Source organism: Columba livia, chromosome 1, assembly GCF_036013475.1.
Source record: "Columba livia isolate bColLiv1 breed racing homer chromosome 1, bColLiv1.pat.W.v2, whole genome shotgun sequence".
NCBI lineage: Eukaryota > Metazoa > Chordata > Aves > Columbiformes > Columbidae > Columba > Columba livia.
Window position 1 is genome coordinate 176599607 of NC_088602.1, and position 18511 is coordinate 176618117.

At 44.4% G+C, this 18511-nt stretch overlaps 1 protein-coding gene across 1 annotated transcript in view; it reads left to right on the top strand.

Moving 5' to 3' along the window:
* Positions 1–11221: 11221 nt before the first annotated feature.
* Positions 11222–18511, top strand: part of PPM1H (protein phosphatase, Mg2+/Mn2+ dependent 1H) — a 138205-nt gene continuing 130915 nt past the window's right edge. Inside the window, exon 1 of the mRNA XM_065048588.1 lies at positions 11222–11699. Coding sequence (XP_064904660.1) covers positions 11464–11699 — 236 coding nt within the window. The 5' untranslated portion in view covers positions 11222–11463. The remainder of the gene's footprint in view (positions 11700–18511) is intronic.

Sequence of the window (18511 nt, forward strand, 5' to 3'; positions counted from 1 at the left end):
CATAATACAGCTTTTTTAACTTGCCTACAGAGAGAATCTTTTCTCTGTACTGGATAAGAAGCAGCTGGCTGCCTCGTGGCAGATTCTTTTTCCATATACCACATTAAAACATTGCTATTCAGACTGACTTTTAGTGTGAATCATATGATCACATTGGTGCTTCAGAACATAAGTGCACACTTCCCTTTTGGCATTAATAGTATTTATGAAAGAAACCAGAAGAACTTGTTCAATTTTAAAATGTGGTAATATTTTACCTTCTGGCTATTTTCAGATTTTTGTTTTATTTCTCCTAAAGGAAAAGAAAAAAAAGTCTGAAGATATTTATATGAAAAAATATCAAAAGATCATTGCACCACCCTGAAGGCGATTCACACATAAAGTTTCTCTCAATAGTTTTCCTCATGGAATTTTTTGTTGTTATTGTTGTGGAATTAATCTATACTTTATTAAGAGCATTCTAAGCTCATATGAACTTGCCATTATACAAGATATGTAAATACTGTGTTAATGGCCTTCTAGAAGTGAAATGCAGAGACACTGGGAACTTGTTTGGAAGAAGCCAAAGAGGCAGAACACATATGACTCATACAAAAATGTATTGAGCATTGTATTTCTACAAAAGGTAACTGTCCACAGGCCTGAGGGGCACAAGCTGCTGGGATCTCATGTTCTCCATCACAGAGGGCCCATGCTGGCTCTACATCTGGGCAGGATGATTTCATCCGGGCAGCCCAAGCTGAGAGAGCTTCAGTTTAACTGAGGAGAAGCAACAGCCTGGGCTTCAGCACAGGTTGAGGAGACATTATCAAGAACAATGCTGAATATTTCCTCCGGCGCCTCTGGCATGGTGATGTCTGCATTATCTCGTTTCACTGTGACCATTGCTGTTACTCAAGCTAACAAAACTAAAACTACATGCACTGCAACTCCCTTTCTCTGCTGTCATTGGTATAATGATTATCCCCAAAAAAAGGACAGAAAATACGATTGTGTCCTAGTCCTGTCAATGTTTGCACATCACTAATTTTAAACAGGTGAGCAACTTGGGCAAAATGTAGTTGGGTTTATGCATTCTTGCGCTATTATTGTGATGAAGTTTCTTTTTCTAAATCAATGTTCAAGATACAATTGATGATGTGAACATTAGGAAACAACAGGAGAAGAGGAATGTTAGAGGCAGCAACATGAGCCCCTATTCTTGATGAACTACAATCACCAGGACTTTTTATAAAAAATTACCATTTATTCAGAATGTCAAAGCCAAGATCCTAAATGCAGCTTTGGGCGCCTTATGGAAATGCACCGTTTCTCAGAGCTGCTAAATAAACACAAATTTTGCTGGAGCTAAAAGGTGGCTGCAACAGAAGCCAAGTGGAAGAAGTTTCTAAAAATCAGGTTTGTTTTTCTTGGCAGCTTCAAGACCAGTTGGAAATGGGTTCTACCCCTGTAGTTTCTGTAAAGCTCTCATGGCTGTGTTGTGCAGAATAACAACACCAAGGTGGCTTAAATGGCCATGAATTTCCTGCAGCAAGGTCTCCATAACAATGTTTAATATATGGCGATAAAGTTACAGGCAATGTTGTTTGCATCAATGGCACTTACTATGACCTATCAAATTACCCTTTGTTCATTAAATCAGTAGTTTCCAAACTTCATTTTCACCAAGGACTGGAGTCTTCACTGAAACATTATTATAGAACTAATAATGGCATTATTATTATAATAACACAAAACTATAACAATACATATTTCTGAATTAGTATCTTTACAATCCCTGGATGCCTTTTTCCCCCTCAGCCAGACACCGCTTTTATTCCTGCCTTGCTTCAACCCTCCACTGCCCTATCTTAAAAATCTCAACCACTTTTCCCTAGAGGGTAGCTGGTACCCACCCCCTGCCCAAAACTTCTCATCATGTCTTGAGCATCTCATTCCTTTCTCAGGAGGTGTAGAGACTTGTGACCCTGCAGCAGCACTGTCCCCATCCTTAGGAGGATTTCTGGTCATTTGCAATTTTGTGCTTGGGGAAGAGATCCCCCTTGGGACAAGCCCCTCCAGGCAGAGGTACCACATGAAAATCCTGGGGCACAGTTACTGCTCTGCTTGTGTGAGCCCCCTGTGTGCTCCGAGCTCAGCAAACCACAGTGCCAAAGACCAGTTTCATGTAGGTTCTCACTGAATGGCTTTAGGGCACCTAGAATAACATGACAATTGTACGTGTGAGCTGTAATCCCATGTCACAAAATCCCCCATGAGCAGCACAGCCTGGGGAACAGAGCAGCACAGTGCTTGCACTGTTTTCCTTACACGTTTGCTTAAACTTCGGGGAGTGGCTGGTTTTTGACTGAAAGCACTGACAGGTCAAACCTTCCTGAGAAACTTCTCTCAAAGGACTTCATCCTTGAAAACTCGCTACATCAATGTAGCTGCCAACAGGACCAGAGAGATACCTGCTTATCAGCATTTTAAAATGCTTCCCATGCAGTTTATACAAGCCTCTCCTACCAGCTTTGAATTTCAGGCTTCATTAGATTTAATGGAGCACCAGAGCCGCCTTTGTGGTGTCAACACTTTTCTCCGGTCTCCTCTTGAGCTGCTCTCTCCTCTACTCTGTCCCTGCTGTCATGCCAGCAAACTTTTTGACTCTGACTTCCAGACCCACATCCCTCACTAATTGCTGCTGAAATAGGGGTCTGCCCAGAGCCAGGTTGTTTTGAGCAAACTGTCAATGGGAATATCTTACAGTGCTCCCCACTTACTTAAATCCTTTTTTATGAAATAATACATAAACATGGATGATACATTTCCATATTTTTGCTAACCATTGGGCTTTTGATGGGATTGTAGCTCAGTGAGTCCTGTTATAAAGGTGCAAATTGAAACCGGATGAAGTGGGTACAGCTGTGACCACCGTTCTTGGTTTTTGGTGCAGGTAAACAGTTGTCTGAGGCTTGGAGGCACCAGGACAGGGCTGAGTAGCCCCCAAAACTGCCCCATCACCTTCACTGTCAGCACCATGCTGTGCCCAGCCGGGGGACACAGGGAACAGCAACTGAGTTATTCTACTCTCATCTTCAGGGAGACCAAATTGGGTTCTGCATAGGGTGTCAAGAAGTTTTGGACCAGCCATGAGAAATGACTGGCAATAACAAGCATTAGATTATGGAACGTGAATGATTTACTCTCATTACTTAAATGCATTTGAGGTGCATGTGTCACTCTCAAAAGGGGCTACAGCTGTATAGAAACAATTGAAGATTTTTTAAAAATACACTTTATATTAAAAAAAAAAAGTAAACACAGGTGGTCAGTCACAAATAATTGTATTTCCAGAAGGTCAGCATATTTATTCTATGTCAGCTGTTTAGTGGAAGAGTATGATACTTGCTTTATTACTTTAAATCTGTTAAAAAGCATCTTTTCAATGCGGTTTCTTGGGTTGTTGCAGACAATAGTTGAAAAGTCATGACCCATAGAAGTCAAAGGTTAATTTGATTTTCAGATACATCAGCTGGAGCAAGCAGAAGGTCGCACAGATTGCCTATTGTTGTAGCAATGTGTTTGTTTTGGGCATTTCCCGCTACTGCCTCTGCTGCGGAAGTAGAGATGTTTGGACAATCCTGTTTGCACTTCTTCCTCATCAGCCTGCTCCAGAGCTGGCCTGGCTTCTCCCTGACACAACCTTTTCAGCCTGATTTTAGACACCCAGGTTTTTTGTTTGGTTGTTTTGGGGTGTTGTTTTTTATTTGTTTGTTTAAGAACATCTGAAAAGCCACGGTTTCTGTGATCTCAGAAGAGCCTTTATGGGTATATTGCAACACAACTGAAACCTTTCCAGTTCTCAAGCATCAAAACTCCTCGGTGTCACTGCACACGGGATGGCCACAACTGACAGGTTATTAACGTTCTGATGTGTCTGTCCCTCGGCTGCCAGCACTGTAGCACTGAGTGAAGTCCTGGGTTTTAGTCACTCATTCAGCTCAAACTGGGAGAAATTAAGCAGATAGAGCTGTCACATTTTTTGCCTTGGGCAACCTATTAGAAGAAGATGTATGAAAAAATTATTCCTTTTCTAGTATTATTATTTTAAAGTCCACTGTACAGAAGACTGTCCAAAGCCATAGCTACTAGTCAATAAAAAAGGAAGTAAAAAACAAAGACAAATTGAGCCAAATGCCCACCCCCTAGTAAATAAAATAAGGTGGGGAAGAATCCATTTAAATATACATGTCATGAGCATTAATAAAAGAGAGCAGTCAGGTTATGAAACAAGAGTGGGGGTAAAAAAAAGCAATGTGCTTGTCCAAGCAAAATAGGTTTAGAGCCCACAGTACTGAGACAGATCTTTGCAGAAAAAGCAGCAGATACTGTAACAAGAGAGCTTTGAAGGATGCTGTAGAAGAAAGGACAGAATATATAGTATCTTATTACACAACTAAACCAGAAGAGTTCTTTTTTTCACTCTAACACAACTTAATAAATATTTATATAGACACTTTTACCTCTTCATGAGACATTCGGAAGTGCAAATAAATTCTAAATACTTGGTTCTGCCTTTTTTGTTCTTTCTTTGGCTGTTGACAAGATTCTGCATATTAGCTATAGCAACCTGAATGACAGCGTATTAGTATCAGAATGTCATGTATTTGGGAAAGCACGTAGTCAGGCTGACTACACAGGGCCACAGGCAACATCATAAGTAATGCTGGAAAGAAAAAAAATGAATGGGGAAAACGGTTTCTATGTTTCTGCTTACAGAAAATGAGCAGAAATCCAAGAGCTACACACAAAGGTAGCATGATTTCCTTAACTTTCTCTGCCATCATTCAGTATAGCTGGGACTGTGACAGCACAAAACATCTGGTAGACTCAGCCTGAAGTCTAGGAGCCTGGGGTTTTGACAACTTGCTCAAAAATGCCACTTCCTTCCTTGGCAAGACTGGCTGTGAATGAGTGCCACGTAAAGCACCTGGGATTTTGTATGGCCAGGCTGACACTCAAACCTTGAAGTTCTGCCAGAACTGTTCATTTGAGTAGTATTAAAAGGCAAAAAAAAAAAAAAAAAAAAAAAAGAAGAGGGAAAAAAAAGCACTGAGCACTGCCTAACTCTAAGCAGGGCATAATAGGTAAGGCTCAGACCTGCTGCAGATAAGATCCCGGCTGACACGCAGCTGAAATCTGGTACCTGGCTGGCCTGAGCTTCAGGAAAGCTCGTGCAGCAAAAGCTGCAGCTCAGATGTAGGGAGAGGATCCTTCTTCATGTTCACCATCCACTCCTGAGCCACCGCCGGCAGTGGAGAAGCCACTCGCCCACCCGTTCCGCTTACTCTTGAAACAGCTCCATTTAAGGAGTGTCTGCAGCGAGAGCAGCTCACAGGTTACTAAAAAATTCCCCACCACTTGGTATATACAAATCATTTGCCTGCATGTTTAACCCATATGTAACTCAGGCACAAGCCAAGACCTTCTTATATTCAGAAACACGCTCCTACTCAACCCAAAATGTTGAAGCAGTTGACACACACCTGTGCTCAGCCAAGCTTCTAGTGCTGCCCTGTAACTCCAAGCACCTACAATTACCCACACGTCCTTTTTACCTGCTTATTTTCCAGTTGTCTCTGCATTGCAACCTATTTGATTACTTTCACATTTTGTTTTTCTGAGATTGCCAGCAAAACTGTTGCCATTGCTGACATTTTGAAGCATCACAGCATCATCAGGGCAAGATGTTCTTTCACAGGAGCCAGGGCAAAGGAACCCCAGAGAGGATATAAACATTTTGCTCCACCTCCCCTATGAAAAGCTGCCAACAGGAGCACATAAACAAGCTAATCCCTATTCCATCCCATTATTAGCAGATTTAGCTACAGGCATTAAAAAGGAGCAGATAATGGAAAGTAAGAAGAGGCTGCAGAAGCAAAACGATGATGATGATGTTTATTGTGAAATTAGATGTTTATTTTCAGGATACCTGCAGATAGATTCTTGAATAAAAAGTCATTCTGTAGTTTTCAGCAAATGTGAAATTCTTACCGGCTTATGGGCAGCTTACATTGAAGTATTTATTTATATAGACTGCAAGCAGTTGTAAGATTTTGTGACATTTTCTACTGTGGCCGCCAGTCAGTTAAGATCCCTCCTTAGGCCCCTTTTCCTACCTGGTACCTAAATCAAGGCTGCTCTCACACAGCTCATGATGTTGCATTTATTAGTCCTTCATCATGAGGAGGGACATGAACCCACTTTTCTGGCATTAATGCTTTCAGCACTCAGCTGTACAGCATATTTTTGACCAAGGACAGAGCTGTGAGGGCTCTGCTTTGTGTCGCCTCCTAAATACTTCTGGGAAGGGCAGAAAGAATGAGTCTGCCAAAGCAGAAGGGAGAGGGTCTGCTGGGGGACGGGACACCTGGGTTCCAGCCCCTGCTTTGTTAAATCTGATCCAGATTCAATACAGTAGGTGTGCTCTGAAAATACTTTCTAGATTAAGTTTCACTGTTGAAAAGAAGCTCTAGTTTTGGATCTCTAAAAGCATAGGTTTTTAGCCACTCCCCACAACCAAGACTGAAGGTTATTCTCCACGTATGTTGAATTTGGGAGCTAGACAATTTCTATCTCCAAATCCTACATGCTACCCCAGGGCACCTGGCATGTCCATAGAGCACATCAGCACAAAACCCATGCATACAACAGTCTCATCCCCAGTTTCACCCTAGTCTAAAAGAAACTTGGGATGTTTGCTTGCCCCTCCCATCTTCCCCACTGTGCTCCAGCAGGTCTCTGATACAGGAGATGCTCAGAGCTGGATCTGCAGGTGAAATGCACCATGCCAGGAAAGCTGAGTCTAGCTACAGCCTCTGCAGCACAGAAAAGCAAAAATACTTGGGGGTTTGGGTCACCTCATGGTTAGGGCAGCAACTGAAGAAGAACAGTTTGCTCTAAGTTTTGTGCTTGAGAATAAGATACACAGGGTTTTGGCCCTGATACCACTTTGTGGATTTGGCCTCTTTGGGTAGCCTGCAGCCTTCAGCAGAACTACTGGACGCATGCTCTGTGGGAACTGGAGTGTGCCCAAAGCCTTGGGACTGTCACACTAACCATGTTCTGCTGGAGATGCTCTCTCTGAAATTCAGTCCCAGAAATCTCTCAAAAAGAAAACCTGTGTGTGAAACTAGAGGATAGTGCAACAGAAATCAGGTATAGCAGAGGAAAGATACCACTCCAAGTCTTTCTATATTTATTTATTTTAAAATTTCCTTGGTGCTCTTGCTTGCAAACTGGAAAGAGCACTAACAGCTTCGATCTTGTCAGCTCTGATAAGCCTTGAAATACCGGGGCTTGCTGCAGGCGCGGACAGGAGATCTGGTATCATGGGAAGTAGGATTGATGTCTTAATAAGTGGCATTTTCCCCTCCACATCACTATGACGCCTCAGGCACTGTGCTTCTGAAGGGCCTTTTCCAGAGATAAAGAGCTTGCTCATGCTCATTAAAGGTTGCACAGTACTTTTGAAAAGGTAAGAATAACTTCATTGATCACCACATGACATGGTGATCTTCCTAAGAAGAATCATGTGCAAAAATAAGGCTCTAAGTGCTTGGGTTTTTTGGGGGTTGTGGTTTGTTGTTTTTTGGGGGTTGTTTTTTTTTGTTTTGTTTTGGTTTGGTTTTGTTTGTTTGTTTGTTTGTTTTTGTTTGGAGGATTAACAGAGAAAAACAATCAATTCTTCCTTCAAAACTGTTTTTTCCCCTGCAAATACGGTACCATCACCATAATGTCAGACACCTATTCTGATGCAGTATCTGAATTCATTCAGCAGCTGAGTTCACACCTGTGGATACTCTGCACATCTGTGATAATGTGACACAGAAGTTCATGCCCGTAGAAATGGTGTATTCATCTCACATTAGACCTACTTTTCTCACCAAAGTCTTTGGGAGTTTTCCCATTGCTTTTATTCAGAGCATGAAAAGCCCAGGAAACAAAGCCTGAAGCAAGCTAGGAATGTAAGGTATAAACAAGGTAAAAGCAAGTAAAAGTTACAGTGTTAAAAGAAATGTCATATTCCTGTGAGGCAGAGCCCCAAGTATTTCAATGTTGGCAAAGAAGCTGGAGCACATGAGCTTCAGAAGTCATTTCCAATCAGAATTATTCTACCACTATATAAAAGTTTAGCGTATTCTCTGCGTAAATCTGTTTTCATCGCGATCAAAGTGCTCTTGAATTTGTTGAATGCTGAATGATGCACGGCAAGGTGGCATAACACAACTCAGATGCTTCAAAGAGATCATATGAGTGTGTTTCTGGCCCGCATGCAACTTCACTAGCTCCGTGGCAGGCGTAGCCATTCAGAGAGAAAAGTATATTTATCCAAATATCACAAAGAAGCTTACATTTTTAAAAAATCCAACCTGTCATCTTTCCTTTGCATTAGTCACAGGATTGCAGAAGGACACAGAGTCAATTTTCAAACACTTGCATAGAGAATTCAGCCTCAGAATTTTATTTGAAGTCAATACTTAAACCTTTAGAGGTCTACTTGCCACCAAAGAAGAACATCTGGCTTGGACCAGAAGGACCACAGTCTAGGAGATCTGAGAAACTTGCTGAGATCTGCCAGGCCTGACCATTACTTCCTTTGGGAAGTGAGGCTTCACCTTTGACTTAAAAGTCAACAACAAGATCCTCTTTCCCAAAGAGAACTGAAATCAAAGCATCTCTTTACTTTTCAGTATGAAGAGGCCATATCATACCTGTTGTATCCTTACAGCATTCTTGTGCCAGAGGCAAGCATCCATGGAATTTCAAACAGCACACAGATTTGTTTTGAGTGGTGAGCTGTTAAGCTGTCTCCCATACCTCTGATCTGAGCTTTTCCTTGTCGTCTTGCAGAGATAATTTAAATTCTAACAAGCCTATATATGCTTCCTTACATTTCTTCCATGTTTTCTGCCAAATGGTGACCACAGGTGGGGCAGGACGACAAACGCTGCATCCTCTCTTACTTTTAGTCAACTTATCAAAGCCTTTGGGTCAAATAAACTACAAAGCTTAGTCTGCTGACGTAGCCTCTCCAGGAATATATTTAATAACCTGCAAAAGGCTCTACTTTTACAAATTAAAAATGAGCCTCTCCAGGATGTATGTCAAGTGCTGTTCATGGTCTTCTTCTCACTCCTGTATTCTTCACGTGGCAGGTCCATTAAAGTATTAGTGAGGGATACAAGTACTGGAAAGCCTGTCTGATGACAAGCACTGGCCATCTAGCAGACAAAAGACGCATGAAGAGATTGTCCTCAGCTGGAAGGGACTGGGAATGAACTGGGATTGGACAAATCAAATATAGTTCAGGCCACCAGAGCGGCTAAGGGGCTTTGGGAATCCCACCACCTCAGCCTTGCCTTCTCCTGTAACATCTGAATATAGATGAACAGCTGTCTGTTATGGCACTTAGACGTATGACCTGTGAAAAAAATCCCTGCATTTAAACAAGCCTTTTGTTTCCCTTTACTTCTTTTTTTTTCTTTAAAGTAATGACCTCTGCAACATAAACAAGAAGCAAAGCAAAGCAAACAGAAACGCATGAAAGGAAGAACCACAAGGTTTCCATTATATGGTAAACAAATGGTGTGTTATTAATGTAACATATTTTTTTGAATTAAGAGAGGTTTGCTGTTCCTCAAAATATCTATATCAGTCCTGGAAATGACTAAACAAGAGACAGGAAAAATAACTACCTCCCCTCAAAGGAGGTATATCTCTAATGTTTAATTCAGGGTCAATATTTTTCCAGCTCTACTTCAGGTAGCACTTAACAACACTCCTAGCATCCCAGTTCACTAATTTACTTTTGGCTCTTCAGACTTTGTTAACAGACAGCTTTAACACAAAATTTTTATATTTCTCATGTCTGTACACAAGGAACCTGGAACAAACCCAGGCATTGTTGGAACTCAGCTATCAGGATGTTGTTTAATAATCAGAAACTGAGCGTGCTCACAGGGCTTGGTCTCCAAAACTGTAACTGTGTGTTCAGTGGTACACCAGCTGGTTTCTAGCACAAGCCAGCTAGATGACAGCTGATCATCCCCACTAGCCGTGATGACTAACCAGCTTTTCCCTGCTAAGTCCCAGCACTGCGCTACTCTCATGGCTTGCTGTACCTACCTGCTCCATTTTGCAGGTCACTCTGCCGTTCAGTAAGACTTACAGCTCTCTCAGTGCTACACCCTCACAGGGCACTGACACAGCCTTGCTATAGAGGACAGACTTCCTAAATGCTCTTCCTACACTCCCTATACCCCGTTTTCCTGAAGCTTGGCACACACAAATCTGCAGCCTTTCCATCCATTTGGGTGACTAGCACTTGGAGCAGACCTGCCAAGGTTTTTTGTGCAAGAATATGACATGGTCAATACGACACAGCCAGGGAAGAAGTGGTTAAAACAGCTATGCCCTCAAATTTGAAGACACTCAGGCTTATCCTTTCAGTTTTGCTCCATGACAGCATCCTGAACGCCTGGCTGTGTGTGGAGGCACCACACTATCCCTGTGGGTGAGCTGGCAGGCATGACCCCCGCTTGCCCCAAGCAGGCAGGAGTAAAGCGCAGTCCGCCGGCTACAGGACTCGTTTTAGGTCACTGCTGCTGGCCCGCACGCACGGCGAAGGTACTTGGAATTATTTTTTCTAGCAAATGGGTTTGTAGGAAAAAAATCCTTCACACGCTTAAGGGGGAGAAGGATAGCAGACTCTTCAAAGCGGGAGCTTTGTCCCGCAGCCCATAGGACGAGAGGGCTCTGCCAGGGTCTGCGACGGAGCCTCCGGCTCGGGCTGCGCTGGCTCAGGGGCAGCAGGGACGGGCGCACTGCGAGCGGCGACCTCCCGCCCGCCGGTAACGGAACACCCGGCGCGCCGGGGCCTCCGAGCGACTCCGTGTGAAACGTCTCCCGGGCAACTCTTCCCGGAGGCGGCCGCGGGCTGGACCGCCCGCCGCTCACGGCCCCGCCGCACCGCTGCGGGCAGCTGGGGGCGGCCCCGCCAGGCCCCGCCCGCCGCGCACCTGCCGCGGGCCGCCCCCCCGGTGCGGGAAGGCGGGCGGGGGCCGCCCGTGCCCGGCGTGTGCCAGGAGTCCGCCGGTGCCGCAGGAGGAGCAGGAAGCGCCCGGGCAAATCCAGCCTCGCTATCACATGACTCAGCAGCAGCCGCCGCCGGGCTGAGTTCGCCCAGCGCCGCGCCGGGAGGGGGGAACCTGCCGCCGCCGCTGCGATGAGCCCGCGGCCCCGCGGCTGCCCCTGAGCCCGCCGTTCCCCTGCCCGGCTCCCCGCGGCCCGGTGCCCCCATTGCGGAAGCGCGGCGGGGGCTGCCGGAGCCGCCGCCGCCGCAGCAGCGCTGCCCGCCGGCGCGCCCCGCTCCCCGCCCTGCGCGGCGGCTCCGGCGCTGCCGCCGCCGGCGGGGGTACTATGCTCACGCGGGTGAAGTCCGCCGTGGCCAATTTCATGGGCGGCATCATGGCTGGCAGCGCGGGCGCCGACCACGGCAGCGGCGCGGACTTGCCCCTCCGGTTCCCCTACGGGAGACCCGAGTTCCTGGGACTGTCCCCGGACGAGGTGGAGTGCTCCGCCGACCACATCGCCCGCCCCATCCTCATCCTCAGCAAGGAGACCCGGCGCCTGCCCTGGACCACGGGCTACGCGGAGTGAGTACGGATCGCGGCTGCGGCGGGCAGGTGAAGCGCGGCCGGGCCCCGCCGGGCTGACCCCGCTCCTGGGCGCACCGGCGGCGAGAGGCGGCGATGCCGGGTGACACCCCCGCGGCGGCTGCCGGCGGCGGCGGCGGTGCCGTCCTGGGCCTGCGCGGCGCCGCGGGCAGCGGGAGCCGAGGCGGGGGGGGCGGCATCCGCGGCGCCGTGTGCCCGGCCCGGGCCGTAGTTCTGCACCTGGGTAGCTCGTTTCTGGGAGGCCGAGGATGCAAAAGGCCAAGTGTCCTTGTAAGTCCCCGCGGAAGCAGCCGGTACTCGGACGGGCCAAGGATGGCATATCGAAGCACCGGGGCTTCTCTGCCCGCAGTGACGACTCCGGAGGCGCAGGGGCCGAGGTTGGGGTCCTTACCAGTGAACAACTGTCTCTGTTCTTGACTCGGGAATGAAAAGGGCTATTGATGAGAAACCCGGTTTCATTTGCGTGTATGTAACTGCCTCCCACCGCCCAGAAGTGGTGAAATGTGTGGGGTCTGGGGCACCTTCCTGTGGACCTGGCAGCCCTCATGCTCACTAATGGTGGCTGGTTGCTTATTCCCCAAGTGCTGTCCAGTTTGGGGAGAAGCTTGAGGAATATGAGCTCCAAACTGAAAGAAAAATCCAGTGGCCAATCCCAAAGCTGGGCTTTCCCGGTAGTTTGCTGCCCTGACTCCCTCATGTCATGGTATTTACTTTAGAGGAGGTCTGGTCAGGACCTGCTTGTAGCCTTGAGCGCAATCAAACTAAATGATTGCACACAGCACCTTAAATACCAGCCAAGCAAAGGGCAGTGTTTGGATGCAGATCCTCATCCTGCTGCCAGTGGGAGTAGCTGTGGAGGCAAGGCATGGCCTTGCACTTGATTCCTGTATCAGTAGACACATTGTTTTCTTTGGTGATACCAAGAACTCAGGATTTGGTTTCTCTCCACTGCTGCCTTTTAAGTCTTGAGCATATCAGGCCATCAGTGCTGCTACTGGCTCACAGGTTACAGGAGTTACACTAAATGAGCTCTTCCAAGCCAATGTAGAGTGCTGTCTCTTTGGGCATACATGAATTCCCAACCAAGCTACTGCAAAAACTACAGTGAAGGCTTCTCATTGTTAGTGAGCAACCGCTTGCTTTATTTAAAAGGTTGTTACAACATTTGGGACACTGAAATGGGAAGAGACATTTAAAGAATTTTAAATTTAATTGTTCTCTTCAGATTATTAAAGAATTGAGTAGGCTACTGAGCAAATTCCCTGGGAACTATAAGTTTAAATGTTTAAAATAAGCTCAAATTGTTCTGCTACTATAATAGTCCCTTAAAAAGCAGTGCTTTACCAAATCAAGTAAGTGCTGCTATTTTTAGCTTACGTGAGGTGCTGTGGCTTTCAGCAAGTAACTGTAATTGCAAGTTGGTGACAAACTATAATAGAAGGGAGGTTCTCTGGCTCCCAGGTATGTGCATCCACTGCTGCCTGCAGGCTCTGCCTGAGACTGGGGAAAGAAAACCATGGGTGCCGGAAAGGGAAAGCCCAGGTAGACCCTGTAGATGAAACCTGGGAGGAGGAGTTTAAAGTAAATGGCTCTGATGATCATGGAAGAAGAACATGCCAGGATCATTTTCCTATACTTATTATTTTTTTGAGCTTTGAGCAGTTCAGTTAGTGGGGAGGTGTAAAAAAGTGACTGGCTTTCTCGATTCATATTGTTATCTATGTGAAAAGAGGTTGGCATTTGGCTTTGTCTCTTTTTTTTTTTTTTCTTTTATCTCATCCACTTCCAGTGCAGTTACTGGTTCCCGTGCTGGTGGAGCAGAGCTCAGTGAAAGGTACTACTTTTTACAGAGAGAGAACTAGTGAATGTGTTACCAGGCTCTTCTCGGGAACGTTTTTACGATCTTCCAAAATGGGGTTTGGTTGTAACCAGAAGATGTCAAAATGCTCGCTGTGCAGAGCTCAGAAGAAAGCGGTGCTACCAAAATTGCACTGTCTTCCAAAGGCAGAGCAGTGCAACAGCCATCAATAAGTAAAGAAAAATAAGGAGATAAGGGCGGACTTGGGTTTTGCCAAATAATGACTTTTTTTTTTCCCTACTGAGCTATTACCAGGCTTTCTGAAAATAATTGCGAGACTTGCTTGAAGGTATATGTTCAAAATATCTGTTCTCCTTTTGGCACACATTTAAGTCACATAGAGAAAACAAATGGAAAAATACCAGGAAGGTCAAATTACTCTTATAGGTATTCTGAAGTTTGTTTGCTTGGGGGAAGTGGGAGTGTGAAGTACTTTATGCTATTATTTAGCCTTGTGTTGGCATCTGTATTAAGGAAACCATCAGAGCAGTGTTTGGTTTTTGTTACAGTACAAGTGAGCACTTGCAAGCATTTTGGGAGGAAGTTTGGTGTCCTCTCAAGGAGCTTGTGACATAATACAAACGTCAGCCATTTAACTTGCATTTTACAAGTTAGCATGAAGGAATCACAAAATGTGTCTTACCCGCAGTGCTGCAAGGTCCAGCTTCCCTGAAGCTTTCCTGAGTATCCACATTATAGCAAATCAGTAAAAGTGATTCCAGTGTTTTGTTGGTGGGGGATGCCTTTGAACACCAAGATTTTTATTTCTTCAAGTTATGAAGACGTTTGTTGTAGACTTAGAAGGCAGGGATTTGGCCCAGAACATGTAAGGAGAGAGCGTGTGCCACCTTTATTATGTCTGCCCTGATATTATGGGCCATCCGCACAGCAGGGTTTGAGTTGGTGCATTTATACTGCACACCCAGCACCAGCATCTGTCTCACTGTCTTTAGGAGGAAATTTTGTCTCTGAGAACAGATCACCTGGAGGCTTTGGCTCAGCAAAGCATTTGCAATGTTCTTGTTCTTTAGTTGTAAACATGTTGATTTACAGATGACACTGGAGCTCCTTGATGTTGTCATGTTGGTGTTTCATCCCAGCTGGAGAAGGCATTTTTGGGTAAGACCTGGTTCCCATGCAGGACTAAAGCAGTCCGAGTCCATAAAATATGTAGTTTTTTCAGGGACTTCCTCTTGTTCCTTTGATTCTTGAGGACAGAGATTTCCTGCTAACTTACATAGTGATAAAGATGGCCACTCTGACCTTTTTTTTCTCCTTAGCATCCATGGTATATGGCAGTTCATCTGACTTATTCCTCTGGAACAAGCACTTCCTCCCCTTTTGCTTGCTTCTCTTGTGCTGAACTCTTTTGTAATGGATATTTTTGCAATATTGCTCATCCATGTCATATATTTTAACATATTTTTTTAAATTACCTACTTATCTCTGTGGTATTATGCAGTGAAATGTAAATTAGCCTTTATTTTTTATTATTAGCTTCCCCTCATTTAATAGTGTGATCATCATGCGAAGCATGTAGGCAGGCAAATGAAATCTTCAAAAACATACTTGATGCTGGGATAAAGCATCATTGCTTCCTGAAATTTCACTGGGAATCCCATAGGGAATCAGCTTTCCCTAGTCAATGAGCAGCCTGGAAATTGTCTTCTTCAAATGACTGTCCTGCTGTCTCTTACTTTCATGGGAGACCTGAGACCTTGGATTTCAGTTCACCTCATATTGCAGGATGGCAGAAGTCTGGTAGATGTTTCAAAGAGATACTCTTATACCACAGACACTTTTCTAATGGTCATCAAACTCCATAGAAGCAAAATGAAGATTGTATCCCACATGCAGTAGGCTTTTCAATTGTCGTTAAAGGTATCATTTCATTCAGAAATAAACTTTTTAATTAAGGGCATCCTTAACATAGTTATACTGCATGTGGCTCACTGATGTGCATCAGGAATGACCCAGGGAGAGGGTAGTCTGTAACAAACATGCCTTTAAGTCTGCCTTTAATCCAGAGGGGTAAGGAGATTTGCTGCTCTCTGAAAAGTTAAGTGATTTATTTGAGTGAAGGGGGTGGGGGGGCACCTGTCTGACACTTTATTTACTTGTTTCCCTCCCTCCCGTCTGCAGGCAGCTGTGCTCCCAAGGCCACAGGGTTTTTCCAGACCCTTCCCTGAGCTGTGAGCTGATTTCTGAGGTTCTGCTTGGATTGCCCTGTTACTGGGAGGGAAATTTCTTTCTAGGCCCTTTCTGCGCTGTTTTCAGTGTGCTACAACCTCTTCCCTGCAGAGCTTCTGCTAAGCTGCCCTCAGCCCCTGCCTTGAACTCAGGAAGTAACTTGCAAAGTAGAGACAGTAGCATGGATGGAGGATGTAACATGAAATGACTCAGATGGTATTCACCTGCATCTGAACTCTGGCCAGAACAGTGGTTTTCACCTTTTGCTCTTTTGCTTTGTCTTGTTACCCCCATGAAGACAGAGGATGAACACGATAGAGCAGAGCCTTCCTCTCCTGGTTGAATTCCCTGGACATGACAAAATATATGCTAAATTTGCAAATCACAAAGGACTAGCCTGATGCTGGTGGAGTTGCAGGGAAACTGCAACTGAGTAGCATTTTGTGGTAGAAAAACCAGACCTGTGATTTTTTCCATCTCTTTTGAATCTGTGTTCCTAGTAGTCCAGAATTCAGTACTGTAATCGCTTTTCTAAATTGTATGAATCCTGGGGATGGGACTGTAAGTAGCAGCTTCTGTATCACATGCTTTCCTCTCTTACCTTTCTGCCATCTATTTGGAGAATATCAAAAGATACTATTAAATACACCTCAGGGAAATGGGGAAGGTCTCAATTTTATGTTGTCTGTGACCTTATGCAAAGCACAGTTTTGGCTGCCTTTTTTTTATTATTTTAAAAAGAAAAAATCTAAATTACACTTTACATATCTTTGTAGTTCCAAGTTATAATTGGTAGCCAGAAACTTCACTTTTGTGGTGCGTGTGTTTCTTGGCTTATAAAGTCAATTTATTATCCCACTGGTACTTTCTGTTTGATGAGACACAAAGTCTGGGCTCTTTTTCCATGATGTTACATTTCAGAGATACTGTAGTTTCTCGCTCTGCAGGCCTGCAGTAGCAATTACATTTTCTCTGTGCTGTGCTGACTACTGACCCATAATGAATGCAGAGTTGTAGGTGAAGTGTGATGACTGTGTCCTTCTGCAGCATTATTACAGTCTCTTGTTGTTACAGCAATAACTTAAGTTCAAAATGAAAAGGAGGGGGGGAAGCTTATAGATTATTTTTTTTCCCTACTCTAAGTACTGGTTGTTTTGTAAGGCTGATAATGTTGCATCATATTTTCTCATGCTGTGTTATTTAGCTTGTAGGGAATGAATGTATGTGTGAAGTGACTGGAGGTTTTTATTAAAATAATTTCGAACCTTTCTCAGTGATCATAAACTTTAGGTTTGCACAACAACATAAAATTTGTTGATTTTGTGACTTAAGATAACACAGAAGTATTTTTCCACCTGATTTACCTTTCATGTTCTGTCTAGACCAAACTATTTATACAAACGTTCAGCATTGTAATAACCATCTGAAGCAGGTGCAGACTCAACCACGTCTGTGAGATGAGGTAACCCAAACCACAGAAATTGCTTGTCCTGAGTTTGACAATATGTTGATGTTGGAGGATAGCATAGGGCTTGTAGCTACTGATCGCTTATTCTAATTCCCATTGCCTCCTATTAACAGGAGCTAACACCGCAGTCATGCTCCTGTGAATTGAAAGTTACATTCTTGTTTCTGGGAGCTCGTCTTTCTAACTGTCAGCTGGGAGCATGACTCATACCCCATCGGTAAACACATTTCTTGTATGTATTCTGTTTGGTACAAATTCAGGAGGATGATACGCCTGGGAAAAGGAATACCTTTTTTTATCTTGTTCTGTTTGGCTGTCTTCTCAGGTTAAGTACACAGAAATAATGAATTACTTTCCTTTTAAAACTTTTAAAAATTTGTTTACATTTCTCTTTGTCTGGATAAAATTATGTTCCTTTATTCTTTCTGTAGTTCCAAACACAAGACTGAGTAGGACCTGATGAATGAGATAAAAATTCAAATCCCATATGTGTACCTACAGATGGCTAAACATTCTTCCTGTGTATGAATTATTCTTCTGTGCATAATGTAATGTTAACTTAAACAAGAGTCTGGCAATGTATATTAAAGCCTGGGCTCATATAAAACAGCCTACAGAAACCTCATGATAGTTTTAAGAGCTTGAGAAATCCCTTTCTTGGTGTAAGAGCTTATACTATAGCATCTAATATTTATATTATGCCACCAATCTGCTGAGTGTCTTGCAAGTAATAATTTCAGAATAACCTTGGAGAAAATTGTCCATGTTTAAATATTCTGGTTCCTCAAGTGAAGAAACTGAGACAGTGAGGATAAACTTTGGCAAGAGGTTTGATACGAACGTGTAGAATGAATCTTGAGTTTAGAGTTCTGTGCTTGGACAACATGGTTGTATTTCCTGCTGTTATATGCTCGACTTTTCCTCTAATGGGGGTAACAGAAAAAGGTAAATCATGTGCTCTGGTATTCTTAATGCAGTCTAATTTGCAGGCACATGATTTCTAATGAGGCAAGTATGAAATTCATTGCTCTAAGCTGTCTTGCATCGCTAGTCCCCTGGAGGCTTAAGGCTAGTACTGTCTCATGTTTCTGAAAAGCTCACTTGAGCCTGGTCTGGGCTTCTGAAACCAGAGGGTGACTGTGTCCTCCCAGGCAGCCTTCTCTTGGCTTCTTCTGCCTTGGCACTGGTGTCAGTCAGCAGATGTTACCTGCAAACACTCCGGCTTTGTTCATTTGTCTCAGATGCAGCTGCATTGCTTAGAAAGGCTGTAGGTAG